A 25,592-nucleotide genomic window follows, 5' to 3' on the forward strand; every position below is an offset into this window, starting at 1 on the left:
GGCCCAGCTCCTGCTCAGGGCCAGGCATGGCTCTGCCCTCATGGAGCTCAGGCTGCTCTGGGGGCCTTCGGTCATATCTTTCCTTATTCCACCGAGGGCATGAGGCTAGGGTGCATTTCATGGGGGCAGCCTAGTCCCAGCCTCGCCGTTGCGAGCTTCCAGAAGATTCTGACCATGGCCTGTCCACATGTGGCATGGTTTTGTGTCTGTTCGCCACTGTGACTCTTCCTCCCATCCCTCCTTTCTCCCAACACTTTCTGGTTCTGTGCATGAAGGTGTCCCTTTATATATATATATTTTTTAGGGCCACATCTGAGACATATGGAAGTTCCCAAGCTAGGGTCAAATCGGAGCTGCAGCTGCTGGCCGCAGCCGCAGCCACAGCCACGCCAGATCCAAGCCACATCTGCAACATACAGATGCAGATCCAGCCAACGCTGGATCTTTTAACCCACTAAGCGAGGCCAGGGATGGAACCCTCATCCTCCTGGACACTAGTCAGGTTCTTAACCCACTGAGCCACAAGGAGAACTCCATCTACTTTTGAGCCTGGCTATGTAGTTTTATGTTTCTTTTTTTCTAATTCTCTTTACCTTGTATTTAGAGGTAGAGGGCGTCAATTCCAGCATGAGCTTAATCTTCCACGTGGCCTCATTACTCACAGAATTCCTCACTCATCTTCTAACTGCCCCCTGAGCAACAGCACACATCACAGGCTTCTTTCTGGTCCCAGACCCAACACTAAGAAGCGGGTGACTGTGGGCGAGCCCCTCCCTCCCATCGGGCCTGATCTTGGGGTCTGCGAACTACAGGAGTTAGAAGAGGAGATGGGAGGTGAGGAGAGTAGTGACACCCACACTTCGGTGGGGCGCGGAATGAAAGGAGACACAGTACTGCCTCAGCCACGGGGGAACACAGGCAGCCTGAGGTCAGAGTGGAGAATTCTGAGTCAGAAATAACTAGGTTCTAGGCCCAGCTTTATGCCTGTCCTGGCATAAACTTAAGCCTTGAACTTCAGTTCCTTCCTCAGTGACATGGACAGCAATGTGCATCCTCACCACAGGCGGAGGTGGTGATGCCTGCAAACTAGGAGACAGCGTGGACGGAGAAGGCTTTTCAACCCTCGAGGTCTGTGTGTGTGGATGACCTGGCTCAGCTCGGGTTCCTGGGGAAGCAGGTTCTGAGTCACGTGGCAAGTTCAGGATGTTGTCAACAAGTGCCCTTGGGACCAGCACCTGTGAAAGGGAGGGAGCGGATGCAGGATGCGGTAGAGGGAGAGGTTGGGGCCTCAGCCAACACCCTGGGGTGCTCTGGCGTTAAAATGTCCCCTCAGAGTTGTCCTGCATTGGGCTGAAAGGATCAGTCTTTTTTTTTTTTTTTTTTAGGGCGCTTCTGTGGCTTATGAAGGTTCCCAGGCTGGGGTCAAATTGGAGCTATAGCTGCTGGCCTACACCACAGCCACACCAACACAGGATGCAAGCTTCATCTGTGACCTACACCACAGCTCATGGCAGTGCTGGATCCTTGATCCACTGAGCTAGGCCATGGATCAAACCCATGTCCTCATGGATACTAGTTGGGTTCGTTAATGGTTCAACCATGATAGGAACTCCTGATCAGGCTTTTATACCCCTCATCACCCAGTGAGGGCCGCCTTGGCAGGGCAGGACCGTGGGTGAGACGGCTCTCTAGCTGAGGCTCCGACTGATGCTGCACCAGCCTCTGTGCCAGCTGTGGCAACAAGTCCTTTTTCCTTTTCTTTTTTCTTTTCTAGGGTCCATACCCACGACATATGGAGGTTCCCAGGCTAGGGGTCGAATGGGAGCTGCAGCTGCCAGCCTGCAATGCCAGCTCACAGCAATGCCAGATCCTTCAGACACTGAGCAAGGCCAGGGGTTGAACCTGCATCCTCATGGATACTAGTCAGGCTCATTACTGCTGAGCCACGACAGGATTTCAACAAGTCCTTTCTTGAAGGAAGATCTGGGCATCTCCACGCCCACCTCTTTACTGTGGTTAATTACACCTGATGGAAGGCTGTCCAGATCAAAGACTCGATATTACAGGGCTCCTGCCATTCTGGTCCTATCGGCCACCTCTCCTCATGCATTTTGGGTCAATGACTTCAGTCTTTCATTCGTGAGAAAAGAATGGGGAATTTCTCTTCCATGTGCTGTGGGACCTAGAACGCCATTCCCTCTGGCTTTGTGCCTGGGAGTGAAATACGCTCCGGCAGCTGGGTATTAGCAGGCGTAAAAACTAGTGAATTGGTTTAATTGAAAAAGTTTTGTGTGTTCAGACATGAGGGTGTACACCCGTGAAGACGTATATACATCTGCGTGTGAGCATCCATGGGGGGCATCTCTGTGTGAGTGTCTGTGTAACAACCAGGATGAGAGACAGGCTGTGGGGGCAGGTGTCCAAGTGTAGACACACCCACATGAACGGGTGGGTGCTTATGAGAATCTCGATCTGTGCCCAGAGACTTCATTCATTCATTCTGCAAACATTAATGAAGCATCTATCCTGTGCCAGGCGTTGTGCTGGGGGCTGGGGAGTGAGAAGAGATAAGACATGCTTCCGGCCCCCGGACATTTATTGTCTCCTGGAGAGACAGATAACTCCCTGCAGGCGTTTGGGGTCCAGTGTGGTAAGAAAACTGACAGAGGGGCACACAGGAGGCTGTGGGGCCACCTGGGATGTGCCTAACTCGGGCTGTCCCTTCCCCGGGACAGGAGACCCTTGAGCCGAGTCTTGGAGGGTGAGGAAGCATCACAGAACCAAAGATGATGGGAGAAGGGTGTCCCAAGCTGAGGAGCAGAACTTCCACATGCAGAGGGGGCCTGACCCAGAGGGAGGTCAGAGGAGTAAGATTAAGGGTGGGTCAGAGGGCAGAGGAAGATTGGTGGGGGTGGGGCACGGGTAGCAGGTCCCTGAAGCTCTGTCCATTCATGAGCGGCTGTGAACTTTCTCATCCAGAGCCACAGTTTCATCTTAGAGGTGCATCTGGCAGCAGTGGGGGTGGGGGTGGAGGGGCTGGGGTCTGGCTGTGTCCCCGGGGTGTGTGTGTTTCTGAGGATGTACACACACGAGGCTGTGTGTGTGTCTGCACATCTGCAGTCGGCGCAGTGCCAGGTGTGCCGCCCACGTGGACTTGTTTTCCACTTCCACCTCTGGCCTTTGGCAGCTTGTGGGCTCAGGGGGGTGGCTGTCGTGCTGCTGACTCATGGGTGAGTGCCATGACCAGTGAGCTGGGTCAGGGGCCAGGCACCCGTGTTTCCTCCAAGACTGGCGGCCAGGGGACCAGTGCTCTCCCCTGTCTGCAGACCACCGCGCTGGTCCCGGGGAGGCGAGGCTGGCACAGCCAGTGCCTGTCCCAGACCAGGGGGATGGGGTGGTGACAAGCTTGGGGGTCACCATGCCCGAGCTTTCCCTTTCCGTTAATATCTGTTGTCAATACCCAGTAGGATTAACACTTAAGTGCTCCGAACCATGCCCCCTGGGTAATAAGTATTCGGTGCTAAACCTTAGCAATTTTTTTACCTGGGCTTGAATCCTCTTAGGTCTATTTAACTCACTGAATGACAAGTTGTGACCTCTCCGGGCCTCATCTGCAAAATGTTGGCCAGTCTTTAACTCCCAAGGACCAATACCTGTCCCCTGCCAACTCGTTCCTTTTACCTGACATGGATCCTTGGTTTGATCTTGCTTGACACTTGACTTGCCAAATCATAACCTGCAGGTCACCAAGCTTTGCCTGGGGATTTAAAAATACTAGGAATGGCTGGCAATGCTCCTTACTGAGACCTGCGTCGGGTTGGGTAAGATAATCACTGAGGGAGCCACCCTTCCCACCCCAGGGTCCCATGCTGGCACATCTGCAGCAATAGGGAATCAGCTTGACCCTGAACTAGGAGATGCTTCCCATGGGCTTCTGGAGTGTTCTTAGGTCCTGCTACCAATGTCTTTGGGGTTCTCATGGTGAGAAGCACTGATGCCCTGACAGGGACACAGCCTGCATTTGGAAAATCTGAGAGTGTGTTATAATGGCTGGGGAAGGCCACTTTTCTGGTGGCTGATGCTGTGGTCTGATGAGTCCTATGTACTGGTACTTTCCAAATATTAGCTCTTTCAATTTGCACACTAATCTTCCAAGGCAGTTATTATCATCCCAAAGAACAGATGATGAAACTGTGACTCAGAGATGTGATCTGCCCATGTTCTACCAGCTAGTAAATCGCAGCGCTGTTTAAAATTTCTTTCACGCACGCACACACACACACACACGTGCACACGTATATTATGTATTTTTTGCTTTTTAGGGCTGCACCCATGGCATATGGAGGTTCCCAGGCTAGAGGTCAAATGGGAATTGTAGCTGTCAGCCTACACCACGGCCACAGCAACGTGGAATCCGAGCCGCATCTGCGGCCCACACCACAGCTCACGGCAAGGCTGGGGATCGAACCTGCAACCTCATGGATACTAGCCAGATTCGTTTCTGCTGCACCACAACGGGAACTCCTTTTTCATACATTTAACCACATAACTCTTACTTTCTTTTGGAGCAGCGATGATCTCCATTTTACAGCTGAAGAAACTGGGGCTGAGCAAAGCTACGGGACATGTTCCAGGCCCTTTAGCCAAGTGGGAGTCGAATGTGGATTCACTGCTCTTTCTTCCAGAGCACTGGCAGCGCACTGGCTGGGGGTGGCCCGCCCCATGTTGGCGTCCAGGGGAGCCCAGCGAGAAGGCTGCAGCCCCGGGCGGCTGAGTCGGCGGTGGCGGGGGGGACCTACCTTGGATGTCATCGTTGAACATGCAGTACTTGTTGCGGTATTTGTTGAGAAGGCGGAAGGCATTGGCGTTGGCAAAGTCTTCAAACTGAATGAGGCAATTTATTCCAAACCTGTGGGGAGGGAGAGGGAAGGGTATGTGACTGCCTCCCCAGGCTGATCCCCAGCAGATCCCAGCCTGAACCGGGGAGGGTGGAGGTGCAGGCCCAGGGGCGTGGGGGTGTGGCAGCTGGCTGGCTCCTGGGCTCCTGGCTCTGTGGCTCCATTAAGGATGAGGATGGGGAAGGCAGAGAGGAGGGGCCTGGAGCCTGGTGATCAGCTGAGCTCATGTTGTTGTCTCTGCTGTGGGGTGGTGGCTCCCATGGGCTCTGGATGGCAGACCCCAGGGGGTGCTGGAAGGGCTGAGATGGGGCCTGCCTCCCTGTGGCCTGTGGCCATGTGAAATCTCAGCAGGAAGCTTACTCACTCCAACCCCAAGAGCATGCAGGGAGCCCGGCTTCTCTACCCCGCAGGCGTGTGGAGCCCCTGCAGCCTCCAGGTATCTCCCCTGGTGGATCCTGAAGCCTGGAGACCCTCCACCAGACATTCTTCCGGGTTCAGGCACTGTTCCAGGATGAGACACAGGGAAGGCTGGGAAAGGCCACCGCACAAAGCCACTGTCATCGACTAACACCTCAGTGAGGGTCTTCTCCACATGCAGGTGGAGAGGATTAGCCAGGGACCTCCTTCAAAATGCAGATCACCAGCCCCAGAGAGTCTCACTTGAGTTTGGGGTGGGGCTCAGGAATCTGTATTGACAAATAAAAATTGTATCTCTTTAAGGAATATAATGCGGTGTTTTGCTATGTATCCATTTGAAATGATGACTGCAATCAAGATAACTGACACATCCATTCCCTCACATTGTTACTTTTTTTTTTGAACTCTAAGATCTACTGTCTCAGAGTTCCCATCGTGGTGGCTCAGTGGAAATGAATCTGATTAGTATCCATGAGGATGTGGGTTCGATCCCTGGCCTTGCTCAGTAGGTTAAAGATCCAGCGTTTGCCATAAGCTGTGGTGTACGTCGGATCTGGCGTTGCTGTGGCTGTGGCATAGGCCGGTGGCTACAGCTCCGATTCGACCCCTAGCCTGGGAACCCCCATATGCCACGGGTGTGGCCCTTAAATGACAAAGAAAAAAAATTACTTAATCCATGGGCAGAAAAAAGATTGCATCTTATGGGTCAATTTGAGACTGACAGTATCTGAAGTCATGCTCGTTAAGGAAAAAAAAAAATGCCCTGACTGATGAGCACGGCCTGGGCATGTGGTAGGGAGAAGTGGCTGCCATGCCCAACGGTGTGATCCAGAGGCCTGGGACCGGCTTGGGACCAGCAGCGGAAAGGAAGAGGAACGAGTCTGCTGGAAAAGGGGAGCGGAGCACACACGCGGGGGGCTTCCCGTGCCATCGGAGCATCTGCCTAACGAGGCTGGAGGCTTTGAGGGGGCGGGTAGCACTGAAATGGTCCAGAACACATTTTTCCAACCTCGGGATTTTGTCACGGCTTATCCTGTAGAGCAGAAATGCCAGTGAGCAGCCAGATATTCACTCCTACCACGGTCCTCCCACAACCTTAGTGAGCTGGAGCTGTTCATGTTACAGGGTGGACGGGGAGGGGTGAGGACTCACCACAGTCCAGTGCTCAGAGTTGTGGACTTAGGTTAGGAGGCTTGTGGGCTTGACCTTGCTCTGCCACTGCCACCGAGGGATCTTAACACCTGTCATGCCACTTCTCTATTGGGCCTCAGCTTTCTCTCTGGCAATGGGCACAATACCTGCCTGGTCAGCTTTGATGGGCTGTTGTGAGGATTAAAAGCTGGGGATGGTTTTAAATGGTAAGGTGCTGAACATGTGTCATCCTGCCACAGTTCTTATTCAGAGTCACAGAGCAAGTGCTGGTGGGGGTGGGGGCGGGGAGCTGGCTGTGTCTCCTGACCCACCATCCAGCCCTCTTCTCCTTGTACATTGAATACGAAAGGTTAAAAAAAAAAAAAAATCCTAAGTGCACAATTATAACGCTATGCTCGCCAAGCCAAAATTTACTGTGAATTTTTGTTCAGGGTGTGAATTTCAAGTATTTGGATGGGGAGGGGGGGAACAGACTGTCTTTGGTTGCTGGTGACATTTTGATATATAGACTCCCAGTGTTGCTCCCCCACTGGCCTGAAGCGAAAAGGCTGGAAAGGTCAGACGACAAAACAATGTGGTGCACGTCCCCCTTTCTCTCCCTGTCCCTGTCTCACACACACAAACATTTGACCTTTAAGCAACACCATTCTGAGGTAAAAAATAAGGTCATTATTTTAATATTATTAAAATTATAAACAAGTACCTTTGTTCAGCGCACTATTACTCTTTCACGTCAAATTCTGTCTTACATAAGAGAACCTTCCCACGGAGCAATCTGATGATATTTAGAGTAAAAGCTCATTTATTCAGGTCACTTTAATCGTAACTTGAAATTGCATAAAAGGCTATATGAATCTCCCATCTGATAACCTCGACGCAGAGTTTCTAGACCTACTTGGAGTTAAGGACCTCCAGGAACCCTGTCCACCTTGGACACCCCTCCCCACGGCTGCTTCTTGAATCTTCTGTCACCAGAAGCCACTGCTACTCTAGGATTTCACACTGCCCATTTCAGCTTTTAGCCACGGCCTCCCCTTCCAGCTCTTTCATTTCCACTATGCCTGCTCTTCATCTCCTGGGAGACCTTGGGGCCCTTCACCATTTTTTCCCAGTCTCTGGGCTTCTCTCTATGGTTTTTCATGAATCTAGACCACTAACTACCCAGTCTGAACAAAGGATGGTTCCTTCAAAGGTGGTTACTTGTTATATGAGCGTCATCCACCCATTCAACCACCCATTCACCATCCATCTATCCATCCATCATCCATCCATCCATCCATTCACCGTCCATCCATCCATCCATCCACCATCCATCCATTCACCGTCCATCCATCATCCATCCATCCATCCACCCATTCACCATCCATCCATCCATCCATTCACCGTCCATCCATCCATCCATTCACCGTCCATCCATCCATCCATCCACCATCCATCCATCCATTCACCGTCCATCCATCCATCCATCCACCATCCATCCATCCATTCACCGTCCATCCATCCATCCACCATCCATCCATTCACTGTCCATCCATCCATCCATCCATTCACTGTCCCTCTGTTTATCTACCCATTCATCCAAAAGCATCTACTGAGCACCTATGATAAGCTGATACTGTAGTTGTTCAGTAAAGGTTTTAGGAAGGGGAGGATACATGAAGAAGTCGATGGAAATTTAGTGCATGTGAGTTTGCCTGACAACTTGTTAAACTAATTAAAAGTCAATTAAGAACACAAACAAAATTTCAAAGTGAACATTTAAATAGCTTTGGTGAAAAAAAAAAAAAGCCTTTTCTAATCCATCCATTATATTCTAATACAGGTAATAGACTTTCACCAGTAATACCAATTTAAATGCTAATTATAATTGCCTTAGATATTCATTAAAATACTTTTCCTAACAAAGCCAGTAACAAAAACAGCTGGGCATCAGGCTGAGTTCTTTCCATATGTTATCTCAGCTCATCTTCCCACGACCTCTGAAGGAGGTGCCATTTCAGAGGAGGAATCCTGAGCTACAGGATGTTCAGTTATTTGCCTGGGGTTACTTACTCTCTGGCAGTTGGAAAGCAGTGGAGCTGGAATCTGAATCTGGCTCTATCTGACCCCAGAACTTAGTTTTAACAGCAATAGGATTTTGTAAAAGACAAATTGGAGTTGATGCTAAAGTTGGATTTCTTTCTCCAATGAGAAAGACGGTGCCACGTGGTAAAGAAAACACTGAACTGAGATAGAAAAGCCGTATTCTCTCCCTGTCTGTCTTAAGCTCTGAGTCTTGGGTGACACTTCTTTCTCTCTGGGTCTCAGATCCTGCTCTGAGACTCTTGGGGGCGACACAGGAGCTACTTAAGGAGGGACTGGAGTAGATACCCTGGGTGCCTTACTCAGAAGTCCAAAGTCGGGAGGCTGACCATTCTTAGCAAGAGCAACATATGACAGGGATATTGGTATTTTCGAGTCCTTTTTGAGCTGACCCACAGCAGAGCAGCTGAGCACGCAGGGCCGAGGAAGCCACTGTCCCAGAGCAGCGGCAGGAACCCCTCCTGAGGGGTCACACTCAGGCCTCTACTCAGGGCTCTGGGCAGTTTCCTGATTTTAGGGCAGGCGGCGCATCACTGACCTTCCATCCTGCCCCAAGCTGCCCCTCACCGGGGAGGTTCCTGCTTGTCTGTCCCCTTCTGCACCTTTGAACTCCTCCCCCCGAAGCCCTGGCAGTGGCTGAGGAATATCTGAGGCTTCTCAGTGGAGAATTCCTGCAATGGAGAAGGAGGCACTGCCCAGACTCCTCTGCCCTGGGGATGCCGCTGGGCAATGGCCTTGGCACTGCCAGGGAAGGCACTCTAAGGCCAGTGTTCACTTAAAGATGCAAGGCTGATGGGTGGACAGTAAAATTGTTTTTCCTCCAGCCCTTAGGCAAGGGGAAGCCTATCTGGGAGCCCTAATGGGCTGTGTGTGACAGTGTGACAGGACAGAGTCAGGACCCACGGAGCCGGGTACCTGCCACCTGGGATGCAGCCTCCCCAGGAAAGTGAGATTCTGGGGTGGCTGATCTGCACCCCCTTCGCCCCTCAGCAAGCTGACCAAAGGCTGCGTGAGAGATGTGGTGAGAGCAGAACATTCCAGGGGCTGCAGAGCTTGTTTCTTTGTTCCCTAGGTCAGGACCTGGCATTCTTTCAAACACCTGGGTCTGACCTCTTTCAGGCCTGAACAAACAGAGGGACCTGGGAAGAGCAGGTGACTTCGCTGAGCCTGCCTCCAAACAGAATGACTAAAACCCACCATTCCTATTTCCATGGGAGCCCAGTCCGTTTCCCCAACAAAACACACACTGCAAGGCTCCCCCTGCAGAGTGCACAGCGAGGACAGCAGTTATACCCAGGGGAAAGCTGTTTCTTTTGTTTACATTTTCCTTCCAGGAATTAGCGCTGATAGAATCATGGAAGCTCTAGGTCTTTGCTTCTATTTTACATTAGACTCTAGTCTCTTGAGATGCTCTCAGAAAGAGGTTCCATGACTAAATCCGTTTGGGAAACTTTGAATGTTCTTATAACATGTACAATGAATATCAAAGGCTCTGAGAAGTCCTGCATTAAGAAACCTGTTTGGAATTCCCTGGTGGCTCAGCTGATTAAGGGTCTGGCATTGTCACTGCTGTGGCTTGGGTGGCTGCTGTGGCTTGGGTTTAATCCCTGGGCAGGGGCCCTCTTTGCATGCCTCGGGCCTGCTCCACCCCCCAAAGAAACCTGTTTAAAGCAGCATTTTCTAAACTTACTTGACTAGAGATCTTACCCCTCTGTGTCCCACCATCACCATTTACAAAAGAGCAGATTTTGACAGACACAGCTCTCTGCAGAAAGGACTTTGCACCAGGTGTCAGGGCAAGGCCATCTCTCCCTGGGATTCCTGCAATTGTTCTTTCTGGCCAGGATACTCTAATCACGGGTCTCACATCCTCCAGCTTTATTTCCCCTCCCCCAATTCCACCTACTGTATCTTTATAAACACACATTTATGCAGGCCGCCTATTTTCTGAAAATCCTTATAGGGTTCCCAGTGCCTTTGGGGTTGTGTTCAAACGTCTGAAATGCCGTCCACTTTGGCCCTGACCTTAATGCTCACCATCCCTGCTCCCAACTCCCACCTATATCTTTTCACACCCTGGGCATATCCTGCTGCTTCCCAACTACTGTGGGTCCTTACACAACTCCCCATCTTCACTAGAAGGCCTCCTTTTCACCCTGGCCAACTCCTACTTAAACGGTAAGGCCCTGCTCAAATGTCCTCTCTTCCAGGAAGGCTTCCTTGACTCATCGATATTCCTACCTTCAGGGTAGCAGTAATTCTTCTCTTCTCTAGGCTGCCTTGCTATTCTGGGCATATCTCTGCTAGGATATGTCATATTATATCACAATTATTTATTAACATTCCTGCTGGGCACGTTCATGAAGAGCAGAGGAGACATGCAGCTCAGCAGAGAGGAAGAGGGCGTTCAGGTCATGGGGTTGCGTATGGGTTTGGGGCAGAGGATGTGCACCGAGCAGGGAACAAGGCCAAGGACAGAACCTAGGGGGCCCACCTGCGTCCAGGGGCCAGAGAGGGGAGAAAGAAGAGAATCCAGCCAAGGAAATGAGCAGGGGGACGGGCCAGGTGGAAGACTGACCAGCAGAGTGGCTGCCACAGGAGCTGTACGATGGGCTGTGGTCAGTGTCAGATGCGGGGCGAGGTTAACGAAACCTGGGACCCGGAAGTGCTGGGGGGCCGGCGCTCGGAAGAGCCTTCAGGAACTTCCAGAGCACTTCCGGTGGTGTGGTGGGGAGGGAACCATTCGGCAGGGGTTTAAAGAAGAGGCTTGGCTATGACGTAGGGTGACAGCCAATGGTGGATGGATTCATTTTTGGTGCAAATATGCACGTGGAACAGAGGAGCCGGTATGGAGGGAGATGAGAGGCGTCACGACAGGGGATGGAGGTTCTGGGGAGTCAGAAGGAGGCAGGAGCCAGAGTCCAGTTACAGTGTGAGATGACGTGGTTCTTCCTTCTGGGACATCACAGCCTGGTGGAGGGACGGACATGAAGCCCTGGCACCACAGGGCCACCAGAGATGGGAGAGGGAGCAGTTGGTTACTCAGGGGCAGGGACCGGAAGTGGGGGCTGTCACTAGGATGACAGGGAAAGTACGCAGTCGGCGAGGAAACTGGAAACCGTTGACTGGAGAAAGCGGGAATGTGGCCCCTGAGAGAGAGAGAGATCCCAATGGAACGGGGCATAAGGAATGAGGTCCTTCAAAGACATGAAGGCCCCTTCTGTGGACCTGGAATTAGGAAGACTTATTTAATGAGGCCTTGAGGGAAAAAAGCAGAGCCAACAGGTGGAAGTCAGAAGGACAGAGAGATTCCAGTGCCCTATAAGGCAGAGATGCAAAGACTGGCTGCTAAGAGGCTGTCCCTGGATGTGATTCCATGGTCCCACTTGGCACTGAGGTTGTGGAAGGGAGTCCAGCCGCAGTGGGGTGGGGAGCGGACCTCCGAGGCCCTTCCCCTCCCAGGTCCCACACCGGGAGATTCCCCTGGTGTTTCCCGGGCCCTGCAGCCAGACTGGCGGGCTCCTGGCACTGCCATTCTGGCCTGATGGGGGGAAAACTCCCATTGGGTAATAAGACAGTCACAGGAAGCAGCAATTTCTAAGCAAAAGTACCAGAATAATGCAGCTGTTCCTCAGCCACCGCTCTGATGGCAAGCCCAGGCCAGACAGAAAACACTTCAGGAACAGTTTGGATTTCCTCCTCAATTTCCCTGTTTGTCTGAGTTCCTGGGAAAACACGCAAATGGCGCCAGAAATCCCAGAGCAGGGACAAGGATGGTGGCTGATCTGTTGACCTCTGGACCTCTCCAAGGTCAGAAGCCAGTACTGATATTTTCCTCCAGGACACAGCAGCTCACTCCCCAACCTTCGGTTCTTCAATCTGGTGCACTTTTCCCAGTCACCAGCCCTTTGGCTGACTTGGGGCACAGGATTTAGGCCAGCTCTGATCTGCCCACAGATTTAGTTGTCACAGAGTCACTGATGTCGCCATGAAGATCCTGTGATTAGTCTGGCCCGTTCTGACCTCTGCATTCAGGTGAACTACCGTAGCATTTGTATCGGAGTGTTTGTCATACAGTCATCTCTTGGACTTCCTCAGCGTCCAAACTGCCCCTCTCCTGGGGAACTCACTGAATTCTCCCTTGAATGACAACAGTCTGGGCTGGAAGACAATAAGGCTGGAAAACCTAGTCCTTCCTTGCAGGCTTTGGGACCCAAGTGAGGCAAAGTCAGGGAGCGAAAAAAGAAAAGATGAAGCTATGTCAGCGGAGAGACAAGATCAAAGCCGAGAGGAGGCAGGGTCCTCGAGGGCAGGGGAGATGTCTGACTTAGCACGTGGGACACGGACAGCTGAGGAAGGAGCTTTAACCAAGCCCCTTTCCTAGCCCCTGCTCTGGACAAATCCACTTCAGACACCCAAGTTGGAAGAACAAACAAACCTGCTGCCGTATGCCCAGGGCCCTGCGCTCGCCCGGCTCAGCCAGCCTAGGTGAACAAACGCAAGCATGAAAGTGTGCCTGCTAGAGCAGGGCCCCTCCACGGGGGTGGCCAGTCACACAGCCCATGTGACATCCTTGTCCCCTAGGAGCCCCAGGTTCCTCTTCTAGAGGCACTGCAGCTAAGTATCTTTGTATCACAATAGCTCAGGCCCTTTCCTTTATCCCAAGGATGAGGATGCAAGTTAAGACAAAGGAGGAGGGCCAGCCTGGGAGAGCAGGCAGCAGAGGCTGGAGTAAACCACCTCCGATTTTGAAGTCAGACAGGTTTGGGGCAAGTCCAGACTTCCATTTTTAGCTGGGTGATTTTGGACAAGTTACTTAACCTTTCTGAGCCTCAGTTTCTTTACTCCTAAGGGTTGTTGTGATAGAGCACCCAGCACAGAGCAGGTTCTTTGTAAAGGTGAGTTGCTGGCTCTTTCCTGGGAAGAAGGCCATGACTTTTCTTTTCTTTTAACATGGCTGCAACTGCAGCATAGGGAAGTCCCTGGGCCAAATCGGAGCTGCACCTGGGGCCTACGCCACAGCCATAGCAATAGCAATAGCAGTGACATATCCAAGCAACATCTGTGACCTATGCTGCAGCTTGCAGCAATGCCAGACCTTTAACCCACAGAGTGAGGCCAGGGATCAAACCCATATCCTCACAGAGACAGCACTGAGTCCTAAACCCACTGAGCCACAGTGGGAACTCCAAGCCATAACTTGCAAATCCGGTGGTGGTCAAAGGCCTACATGCCCTAGGCCTCTGACCCCTGCAGGTGGGGCCATTAACTAGGCAGATGGTACATCTACAGAAGCTCAGCTGTAATTATTTAGGCTTATTTCTATTTTTCCCAGTCTACTCTGAGCTTCTTGAGAGCTTATTTCTGACTTATTGCTATGTTCAATAAATATCTGTCAATGAATGAATGAATTTATGGGTGGATATCTGATAAATACATGAATAATTGGAATGCTGCTTTAAACTGTTTTCTCATTATTTTATATTTGTCCATATTACAATCTCAAGGGAAAACTGAACTTTAGGACAGGTTTTTTTCTTTGTATTGGCTGCACTCTGGAGCACAGAGAAAGCACAGGATGAATACAGGCTGGGTGGAAACTTGGAAGAGAGTTCACAAATTATGTGAATGACAGCAAACAACTGGGTAAGTTTCCCTTAACTTCCCACTGAGTTACCACTGACTGCAGGGAAATAATTTTCTCTCCAGGCCTCAGTTTCCCCACCTGTAAAGGGATGGAGTTGGGTCAAAGGAACAGGTTGTTTCTTGCTCGGGTATTCTAAGATTGTGAGATTACATACCTGGGGCAGGTCAGGTGGTAAAATAAAGTAAGACACAGTTGGAACTGCAGAAGGCATCCATAAATTTCAGTGCATATGAAACTACTGAGCAGTGACTCTCTTCTGAGAGGGACTCGGAATGTGAATGCTCCCTTGCAACATTACGATCAGGACTTAGAGCTAATGGTTATGCTCTTTACAGGCTTTCAAAATTTAAACAAAATCTTGAAACTTTTCTTTGTGGTCTGGATGCCATACACTTGGAGGCTTTCCTTTGTTTATATTGTTTTAAAACCACCAGGAGAGTTTGGAACCAGAAGAGCCTCAGCTTTTCCCCTGGGGTTTTGACAGCGCGGGCTGGGTTTGCTGTTTGTGGAGAGGCCTGCAGGGGGCGCCCGGCTCTGGTGAAGGACAGGGCAACTGGATCTCTACATGCTAGACAGTTGTGAAGGAAGAAATAAGAAGGGTCACCCAACTGACCGAGATGCTGGGGAATTTTCCCACCACAGAGAAAGAAACGAAAATTACATGAGGTGATAGAAATGTTAATTAATGCCGTGGTAGTGACCAGACGGCCATATATTAATGTGTCAAATCAACACGCTGTACACCTTAAACTGACACGACGTTATATGCCAATTAGATTTCAACAAAAGTAAAAATAAAAAAGAGGATGCTTTCCTCATGAGGGGTAGTTAGAGTGTTGAAAATGGGAGTTAATGGCTGGTCCCTCCACAACCTCCGTAACGGCGAGGGCACCAGCCCTGCTCTAGATCAAGCTGGAGAGAGAAGACCTGGGGAGGCGAAGGCGAATAGTTTCCACAGGCTTTCCTCCTACTTGTCTTCCTTGCTTAACTGCACCAGAAGGTGTCTGGAGTCTGTTGGACTATCTTTTCTTTCATGAAGTAGTTAGAACACCTGGATTCACAGCTTGGCTCCACCTCTGCTAAAGGTGTGACCTTGGCCACGATTCTTAACCTGTCTGTGCCTCGGTTTCCTTGTCTGTGCAATCGTCATTATTCAATAAGTGTTTATGGAGAATCCAAGCTGCGCAAGGCGTGGTTAGGGCTTGAGATACAGCAGTGAACAGAAGAGACAAAGCTCCCTCCCTGGAACTTATGCTTTAGAGGGATAGGACAAGGATTGTATCTACTTAATAGGTTACTGTATTACATGAGTTGATGGATGTGAATGACTTTATTGTCCACAGGAGCCTAGGTGAGACCTGCACTCAACTCACCAGAGGGTGAAGGCTGGGGTGCGTGTTTGCTTCTTTGTTTCTTTAATGGGGTTAAAAACCAAAACCCAAACAAAAAACCACAGGGAACTGTCTCTAGGAAAGAAGGGCTGCCTAACTCATTGTTTTTAAAAAACTCATTATTTTTTCTAATTACAAAAGGAACACCTGTGCGCCACCAATCCAACATTATAGAAATGACTGGCTTGGAAAGAAAAACCCCCAGAAATCTCATGATTTAACCATAACCACTGTTAACACAATGATGCAGATACACCCAGGTATTTTTTTTCCTTCCTTAACTAATCTTGTCAGAACCATTTGCTTTTAGGATTTTTCCCCCAACCTCATTAAAAAAAAAAAAAAAACAATGTGCTTAATAAAACAAATGCAAGAGAATGAGACTTCAGAGTATGTGCACATAAAAGAGTGAGACACACACTCAGACACACACCCACAGGCTGGGGGCAGGGGGGAGAGAGGGAGGGAGAGAGAGAGACAGACAGACTGACATACAGACAGACAAAGAGAAAAGGGAAGTAATGTACCACGGCATTGCCTGGAATTGCCACATCCTCTCGGCATGGAATGATGAAGTTTGGCTTTGGGGGCTGCGGTCTTATCCATCCTTTTTGTCCCTCGACAGAGATGCTCTTTTTCATCGATAGCAGCTCAGAAAAATCTTTCCTGATTAAAACACCTGGTGTCCCAGTTCTTTCTGGCTCATCAGCAGCAGGCACGGAGGGTCTCCGCAATGCCCACAGGCACTGATTTTTTAAGGATTTGGGTTTTCTGATGGTGTTCTGAGCTGAAACGAGGGCACTCTGCTGCATGTCCATGACTGTTTTTCATTTTCAGAAATTTTATCTGGGTCTTTTTCAAATGTGCCTACTATATATTTTTTTTAAGTGTTGGGTACCGTCATTATTAGTTCATTCTTGTAAAAAAAAAAAAAACTCTCTTTAAATACATCTAAGCATAACTGATTTATAGCTCCTCTCAGAATATTCCTTTTCCTTGGGGTTCTAATTCTTCTATTAGTTGTGTGTCTGACACATCTGCGATTGTGGATGGTTTCCATGTGGGTTATTGGGAATCATGAATTTATTTTCATTGGGGAACTGCTTTTCCCTTCAAGGAATTCCACAGGGCATGGGAGTATCCCTACAGAGAAGTTTTAGTTTTCTCTCTGCCAGGTTCTCCAGCCATATCACTGGTAGGGAACACTTTGATACTCATTTCTTATCCTAGGAACTTCTGCAGCATGTGTGCAGTACAGTTGTGGGCTCTAAGGCCACATGTGATGAAGGCTTAGTGTTTGGTTTCTTCCAAGAGATATTCTGACCTCCCCAACTTCCCATTCAAGGGCCTTGTAATTTCCCTGGGTTGGTGAGCAGAGTCTATTTCTTCTACATGGAGGGTCCAGCCATTCAAACCCCAGTTTTCTGCAGGATTCTTGGTTCCACTGTTTTGCCTTGCAGGGGACTCAACACTTGACCCCACCTGGGTGTAGACCCATCTCCAGGTCTGAATGATGAGAAGAAAATAGCCACGAAAAGGGAAGGACATTCAAAGCTGGGCAAACAGCAAGCGTGGCAGCAGCAGGAGGGCCTTGCAGTGGAGCTGAGGGAGTGAGGGAGGGGGTAGAAGGAGACAGAGACATTGAAGGCTTCCTTCCAGCTCCAAGAGCAAATTACAAAAGGTGCTATACTCGTAGCCTCTGAGTAAGTCAGTGTCAGTGGCAACTGAGTGATTTTCAACCCTTGGGCCAATTTCTGTTTCTCATTTCTATACTGAGAAATGTGTCACACAAAAAGATGTTCCGTGTTGCATGGGGACCGCACTGTGAGTGGTGGGTCTGTAAGGCGCAAATAACACTCAGCTGAATCAACAACAGAAAATGTGAGATCTCACCCCCACTTGGATACGTGGGTACACACAGTGCCTCTCCACTTGGCAGGGGTGGGGGTGGGGAGAGTTACCCGAAAGGTGAAGGGGGCAAAGACCAAATGTTTACTAACTGCCCAGACCAGGGATCTGAAAATGGAGACGGCTTATCCAGAGCTGTTCTTTTTATTTCTTAAGCTCAGCATCCGGGAAGAAGAGGTGGGGCCGAGAAGGAAAGCACTGGTGGAAGGGCGGGGATGCGTGCGTGGGGCGCTATGGAAGGAAGAGATGGATAGATTGATGGATAATCTCACTGAATGCACGAACGGGGGCAGCACTGAGGCACCGCCTAAAGGATGGTGACCTGGGAAACTGCCTATATTACGATTAATCATGGTCATAGCAAATATGAAATGTTTACTATTACCCAGCTGTAATGTTAAGCATTTTACAGGGACCATCTCATTTATTCAGCAGAGACACTCTACAAGTTAAATCTCAAAAAAAACGCATCTTGGAAATGAAGACACCGAGGCACAGATAAATTAAGCCGCTTGTTAATAAAGCAGCAGGTGAGAGGTTCAAACGCAGGCAGTGGCGCTTTTAACAATCTTGGTTAGTGGGTGGGGTCTTACGAAGGTCCTCTTTCTTGGGGAGGGGTACTTAACACTTTATAAGCTTGTTTCCTCATCCCTTAACATGAAACTTATAATAATACCCACTCTAGGGGGTTGTTGCGAGAATTAAATGAATTAATATTGTATAAAGTGCTAAGTATCATAAGCAGTTAAGCAAAAAAGAGTAGTTTTTATTACTATTAATCCACTGAGGAAGATCAGAGGAAAAAACCCTTCTCTTCCTTCCTCTCCTCTGCCATAATCTGGAACTTTCAGGTCTGGCCGTGGTTTTGTCCTGTTTGATATAAGGTGATATAATCTGCCTGTTGGGGCAAAATGAAATGCAAACAGCCAGCTGGTGTCACTGACTCCATCTCCCCAGGCAGTGAACTTCCTCCATCCCGTTTTGGCCTTTCAGTCATTCGGTCTGCTTGGTCACAGTGGAAGCGAATGGGTCCTCGAGAGTTGGGTGCTGGTTGGCACTTTGCTACCTAGCCCTTTCTGTGACCCAGGATGGATTCCTCCTGCCTCGCAGGTGGGAGAGGAAACATCCGGCTCCTATTCTGGAGGGAACTTGTAGGAGCTGGATTGTCAACAATCTGCCACGTCAGGCTGAGACTGGGTACCTGTCCTGTTTCTTCAGAGACCAGACAAGCCAGGATGGGTCCCAACATTCCTTCGTCTGAGCTTCCTCAAATATTGTCAAACTCATAACCTTCAATCCATTCTAACTGATGGCTGGCCTGATAAGGGCTTTCAATCCTTCAAGCAACTAACCAGCCAACCAACCAACCAACCAGCCAGCCAGCCAGCCAACCAACCAAACCATCCAACCATCTAACCCTACCCTCACCATTTATGGTGGGTCCACCAAGAGTAAAATCACACTCCCTGCCCCCAGGAACTACCAGTCTGGTAGAGATGTTACAGAGCCACAGGACCTGAGGAAGGAATGAATTTCAAAGTCCATCTAGTCCAGCCCAGGCTGATATTTGCAACCCTCTACAACAGTCCAGGCATATCTTTGCCCACCTCTGCTCTGTCAGTGAAAAGTTAAAAACCAAAAAAAGCTTTAAAGAAAAGCTCTAGACCATCAGAGAAGAGATGTCACAAGGGAATGCACGATTAATTAGCAAATGAATTATATGCCCAATAAGTTATGCTATAATTACAAACCAGGAAAGAGTTTCTGACCAGGCTGGTCAGGGCAGACTTCCCCCGGGGAGGGCAGAATTTGAGTTGGGGCATTGCTATGGCTTCTATTCTAACCTCCTCTCACATCTGTCAATTTTGATACTTCTGTTGCTCAAGAATCTACCATGGTTCCCTATTGCTCTCTGCATCAAGTCCCAAATAAGGTTTTGTGTGGATGTTTTCAAACATTTCTAGTATAAGAATTTTTTAAATTAATGAAATCTTGAGCAGAACCCTGGTACAGAAAGCAATGAAAAACCATGCGGTTTTTCTTCAAGTGGTTTCAATTTTGTATGAATGGTGGGAAATACTCATCTCTACCATCGCTGAGGCACCTCTGCAAATGCCTAGGGTTCAGGGAAGCTTGGTTTAAAACCACTGTGGCTCAGTGGTTAATGAACCTGACTAGTATCTATGAGGACACAGGTTTGATTCCTGGCCTCGCTTCGTGGGTTAAGGATCTGACATTGCTGTGAGATGTGGTGTAGGTCACTGATGCGGCTCGGATCCTGGGTTGTTGTGACTGTTGTGGGGCCGGCAGCTACAACTCTGATTCGTAGCTGGGGAACCTCCATATGCCATGGTTGTGGCCCTAAAAAGAGACAAATAAAATAAAATAAAATAAAACCACTGGATTAGGTAACTGAAGTCCTTTCCACTTTTGACCTCTACCAACAACAACCTTCTGCCTGGGGTTCGAGGCCTGTCATACAACCTACTCTACTCCTGCTTAACCTCACTGTGAATCAATAAACATTCACGTCCAGTGGGGCCGGTCTCCCAGAGTCTCCTGCGACGCTCCTTGCCTTCGCTGTCCCTGCTTTTCCCTTGATGCGGCAGCTGCGGGAATGCACGTTTTCTCCCGTGGCTCTACTCCTGTGCTGCCCCGAATCTGCATACTTTCTATCTCTCCCCAGTGGCCCTGATTGTCCCCTTCTAAGAATTTCCACCGAACTGAAGGTCAACACCCCACAGTGGAGTGCTCAACTCCCCTCTAATGACTCCTTCTGAGAACGCTGTCTTTTTGGAAGGTCTGTAAGATTCACAAGGACACCATGCAACTTGGCTTTTCCTCCAACTCTCATTACAGGACTTAGTAGAGTGGCTGGGCATGTGGTCATCACTCGAAAGCCCTGGAAAAGCATGGTTAGATATGCCATTTGCTTGTGCTGCTCTCAGCTTTCTTGGAGCTTTGAGAATGCGTTTTCTCACCTCCGTGGTGACAAGAAAGCTCCATTCCCAGGAGCGCTCCATCAGTTCCTGCTGCTCCTGTGTCTTTGCCAGAAAAATACATTCCCCTCGCAGGAGGAGCTTGAAAAGTCAAATTCCAAAAAATGTAGACCTACTTCTTGGGAGAGGGACGTGACTTTCTATGTTGCCACAGGAAGCTTTTTGTGAAAAATCCCCAGAATGAGACAGTCCCGGCAGTCTTCACCTTACGGATGCCTTTGCCAGCTCCCTCTTCTGAGCATCTTAGCCATCACAAAGCTGTCACAGAGGGGACTCGGGCCCTGGATGGTGGGGAAAGGCGGGCCTGACCCCTCCCTGTGGCGTGTTTTCTGGGCTGGGGCGCCAGATGTATGAGTGTTTTCCCCACACGCAGACATGCGATTATGTCAGGCCTGAAATCAGCTCAAGTGCCTCGAGGGCAAAGGGGGATTCTGCAGCAGGCACAGCCGGCTAGGGAGGTTTTCAGCCTGGAGGAAACTATTAGAGAGGCGAGTGTAGGGTCAAGGTGGGTGGCCCAGTAGGGCAGGTCCAGAGAATGTGCTAGGCCCTTTTTCATGCAGGTTCCCAGTGGGAAGATGGCTGAGAAGCCTCTGTGTCCTGGCCTTTAACCCTGACCTCAGGCTCCAGTCTGACTCTGAAAGTAAGGGAGCTGGGGCTGCTCAAAACATGCCTTTCCTGGGGATGTGGCTCACTGGAATTTCTCAGACCTCAACCTTTGTACAATCTAATAGAAGCATCAGGAAAGCTTCAAAGACACAGATGCCCAGGCCTTGGCCCAGGCCTACTATGGTGCAGGGGCCTGGAGTCTACACCCTTTTTCTTTTTGGCTATGCCTGTGGCATACAAGAGTTCTCAGGCCAGGGATCAAGCCCAGGCCATAGCAGTGACTTGAGACACAGCTGTGACAATGCCAGATCCTTAACCCCTAGGGCACCAGGGAATTTCCTGGAGTTTCTCTCTATAAATATATTTAATGGCCATTCCCATTTCTGGGCCAGGGATTGAGTTTGAGCTGCAGCTGTGGAGCATATTCCTGCATATTTTTGTAACTCAGAAGAAGCAGCTATAGTTTCATGAGGACCGAGTAGATAGGCTTGGTGTAGCTCTTGAAATATCTTGAACACCTAGAGATGAGAGATCTTCAGCCTTCAGGTCCCTTTGGCCTCTGAGCTGCTATTGAGCTGCAGGAGTTGCAGAAGGACCAGCAAGTGTAGGTGCTCATGGAGTTGCAAATGATTAGACGATAGGCTCCTCACAGGCCTAAAGCATGGCACACATGCTGCCCCACCTCATCCCCCTGCTCAGGGTAGACACTGCTAATCAATCACAGCATCATTTCCTATTGCACCTAGAGAGGCCTTAGAATCTCAGCAATCAGAGTTAGTACAAAGAATGAAATCTTTTATCCTTCTTGCCACTTCTGCCAGCAATATCCTAGTCTGACCCTAAATCTTGAGCACTTTGGCCGTTATTCACAGGGCACAGTTCCTGTGATGGTGGTGGGCCTTTCTCTCTCCTCTCTACTCTCTTTCCCCACGTGAATGCCATCATGACCTTGACCTTACATACCACCTATGAACTGGCAACTGCCAGCTTTCTACTTTCACCCTTGAATTCTTTCTTTTTTTTTTTTTTGTCTTTTTAGGGCTGCACCCACGGCATATGGAGGTTCCCAGGCTAGGGGTCTAATCGGAGCTGTAGCTGCCGGCCTACACCAGAGCCACAGCAATGCCAGATCCCAGCCACATCTGCGACCTACACCACAGCTCATGGCAATGCCGATTCTTAATCCACTGAGCGAGGCCAGGGATCGAACCCACAACCTCATGGTTCCTAGTCGGATTCATTTCTGCTTCGCCACAATGGGAACTCCGACCCTTGAATTCTTAAAGAGACTCAGAGGCTAGGAAAGCTTAGAGGTCAGGTTGAAGGTCCAGTAGGTAGACAAAAATGTCTCTGAACGAACAGCTCCTTGAGAGCAGGCCTGTTTATTTCTCTGTGGATTGCCAACTACATTTGACACAGTGTCTTGTATACAGCAGGTACTCAATACCTGACTCTTAATTTTACATGACACATTTCCCTGTTTATATGCATAATGGTGTTATTCTTTTCTCTGCCCTCCTTGCATTTCCAGAGCACAGCCTCCTGTAATGCTGGCTGCCCCGTTCCTTGCCCCTCCCAGGCTGGGGGGGACTGTAATAGTCTGTAACCTTGGTGGCTCCCCAGTGAACCATGCCTCTTGGCGTTTAGACCTTTGTGCTGTCTTCTCCTTTGGAATCTGGTATGGATCTGTGATTCGCTTTAACCAGTAGAATGTGATGAAAGCTGTACCATGCTGGTACCACCATGGTGTGAAACTGCTGTAGGGTGGTGTGTGTGTGTGGGTGTGTGTGTGTGAGAGAGAGAGAAATAGACAGAGACAGAGAGAAATAGAGAATCAGAGCTAGAAAGATGGAGAGACTCAAAGAAGAGAGTTCCTGGAATTAAAAAGTAGATGCTTTTTAAAAAAGTCATGTTTTTTAAAAACGATCATCTCCCTTCTTTTTCATTACTCTTATCTTAGAAGCTTAGCAATATATATTTAAGGTTTGGGGAACTAGAGGAAGGGGCTGGTTTCCTTTCAGGACCTGCCTAAAGGCTGAAGCTGCCACTGACATCAAACTTCTGTCCAGCCGAGGCCAAGCATCAGACAGAGAGGGGTTTCCAGGTGTAAGCTTAAAAAAGACCATTCTCATCCATTCTATGTAAGTGACATAAATGAAAAACAAGTGGAAACCACTGAGGAAAACTTGTCACTCAGGGGCAACTCTACGGGTCCCAGCACACGGCAGGGAGAGCGGGAAGCATGGAACGACGGGTCTCTGTCGCGGGAATGTTAGGCTGGGTGTCAGCTTTGAGCAGGCCGCTCACAATTATCTCCTGCTGTGGTTCGCAGATGCTCGTGAAGATTCCTTCTGCACGGGTGGGTTCTTCCTGGTGGCCAAACTTCAGGGCAGCAACTGAGCTATCGTGACTCCTTTTTTTTCCCCCAGGACCGCAAGTGTGACATATGGAAATTCCGAGGCTAGGGGTTGAATAGGACCTGGACCTGCCAGCCACAGCCACAGCCACAGCCACAGCAATGCGGGATCCAACCTACACCACAGCTCACGGCAACGCCCGCTCCTTAACCCACTGAGCAAAGCCAGGGATCGAACCCGCATCCTCATGGATACTAGTTGGGTTCATTTTTGCTGAGCCACAACGGGAACTCCCAATCATGACATTTTTTCACGTCAAAAAACCATCTTAAGATATTTCTGATTAGCAGGTAGGGGCAAGAAGGGGGAGCTTTTATTCGGAAGACATTGGAAAAGAGACAAGGGTGTTGAAGGCTGGGGTCAATGTTTCCCAAGGTTCTTTCTTAAAATACACGGTGCTGGCCTCAGGGTTGCTGACTCACCCCAGCCGGGCCTTCTGTCTTGGGGCTACTATATTCCTAATGGTGCCTGGGAGAGTGGCTGGCCCCCCACCTACAGTATCCACAGAAGCATCTGCTTCAGCTTATTAGAAAGTTAAACCCCCCCAGGGTCAGCCCATCATCTTTTCCACTTAAGGACACATTCCTCTTGGCTGATGCACACCCTGCCCAAGGGTTCACCCTGGACCGTGTGAGTGTGTCTGCGAGACCATGCACTGGTTTTAATGACAATTTGAAGAGCCTCTTACATCCTAGTTTATTTAACCTTCTCACACGAATAGCAGGACTTCTCCGCAGGGAATCACGAAATGACTACTGACTCACTAGATAAGCAGTGAGCCCTGGAAACAGGAAGCAAAAAGCCAGCGCTCAAAGCCAAAATCATTCCCTTCTCTTGTCATCCACCGGTAACTGGAGAAATCAGACTGGCCATGGAGCCAGCAGACTCAGGGTCAACTTGCAGTCCTGCCCAATGCTACATGACCTGGAACCAGCTCCTTGGCTTCTCAGGGCCTCAGATTCCTCTTCTGCACAATGGGAATACTAAAACCTATCCTGCCGGCCATGCAGGGATCTTAAGAGGTCTGAAGAGACTACTGCTGTTGGGGAGGCCTCTTAAAGTACCACTGACACATTTCCTATCGCAGCATCACCCAGAAGCCACCATCCTGGGCATAGGCTCACTCTCCAGGAGAGCTCAGCACACTGGAGAGAGTTCAGATTCATTCTGAGCTGAAACCTTCCTCCTGGTGCATTCTCCCCACTGGTTCTTCTCCGGATGGGTGTACAGACACGAGCCCAGCCCTCTTCTGGGGGAGGAGCTTTCAGGTTTCTGGAGGGAGGGAGGCCCATGCCCCATATGGACACGGACAGAGCAGCCCCCGTGGCTTCTCCCTCTGGCCCTGCACCCTCGAGGTTATTGTTCTCCAAAGGCCCTTTAGGTAATTTATGACCTTCAAAGTACCTTGTCTGAAACTGAGTGTGATACTCAGGATGATCTACAAGGCGGAGAATTAAGGGGGACCCTCCCCTCTCTCGTTCTAGATGATGGGCCTTCCTTCACGTAGCTGACCCGTGAAGCAGCTGTTTTGCTGGTCACAGCTCAAGAGCAGCGCTTCCTTCATCATCTCGACTTTGAAGTCCTGACTTTCTTTCTTCTTCTTCTTTTTTTTTTTCTTTTTAGGGCTACACTAGCAGCAAAGAGAAGTTCCCGGGCAAGGGGCTGAATCGGAAATGCGTGCCGGCCACAGCCACAGCCACGCCAGATCCTTAACCCACTGAGCAAGGCCAGGGATCAAACCCGTATCCTCACGGATACTGGTCTGGTTCTTAACCTGCAGAGCCACAACGGAACACCCCCGGACTTTCTGATTACCACTTTTCTTCCCAGCTTATTTCATCTGGCACTCAATTCAATAATTCTTGGGTCCCATCAGGACCTACCGTCCATTGGTCACACCACTGTCCCTTAGGCCTCTCTGCACAGATGTGTCCTTATCTGTCCTTCTTCCCCGGCCTAGGCCTCGTAGCACATCATTCAAACCATCCCCGGGAATACACTCTCAATTCCTTTCTCTCTTTTCCTCTCTTGCCTGGTAAATCCCAACCCCGAGTAAAGCCTGCTGTCTTTTCCTG

The 25,592-nt window shown here is 49.7% G+C and overlaps 1 protein-coding gene across 10 annotated transcripts in view; it reads right to left on the bottom strand.

Moving 5' to 3' along the window:
• The window catches only part of ME3 (malic enzyme 3), a 316,923-nt gene that overhangs the window by 18,040 nt on the left and 273,291 nt on the right, over positions 1–25,592 (bottom strand). For all 10 annotated transcript variants that reach the window (XM_084974338.1, XM_084974331.1, XM_084974339.1 and 7 more), the window contains 1 exon segment: positions 4,800–4,909. In XM_084974338.1, coding sequence (XP_084830464.1) covers positions 4,800–4,909 — 110 coding nt within the window.

This window comes from Sus scrofa, chromosome 9 (genome assembly GCF_054392235.1).
Source record: "Sus scrofa isolate SSC_HxYL_T2T_F1_AM1 chromosome 9, Sscrofa_HxYL_maternal_Yorkshire_Landrace_v2.0, whole genome shotgun sequence".
NCBI classification, from domain to species: Eukaryota; Metazoa; Chordata; class Mammalia; order Artiodactyla; family Suidae; genus Sus; species Sus scrofa.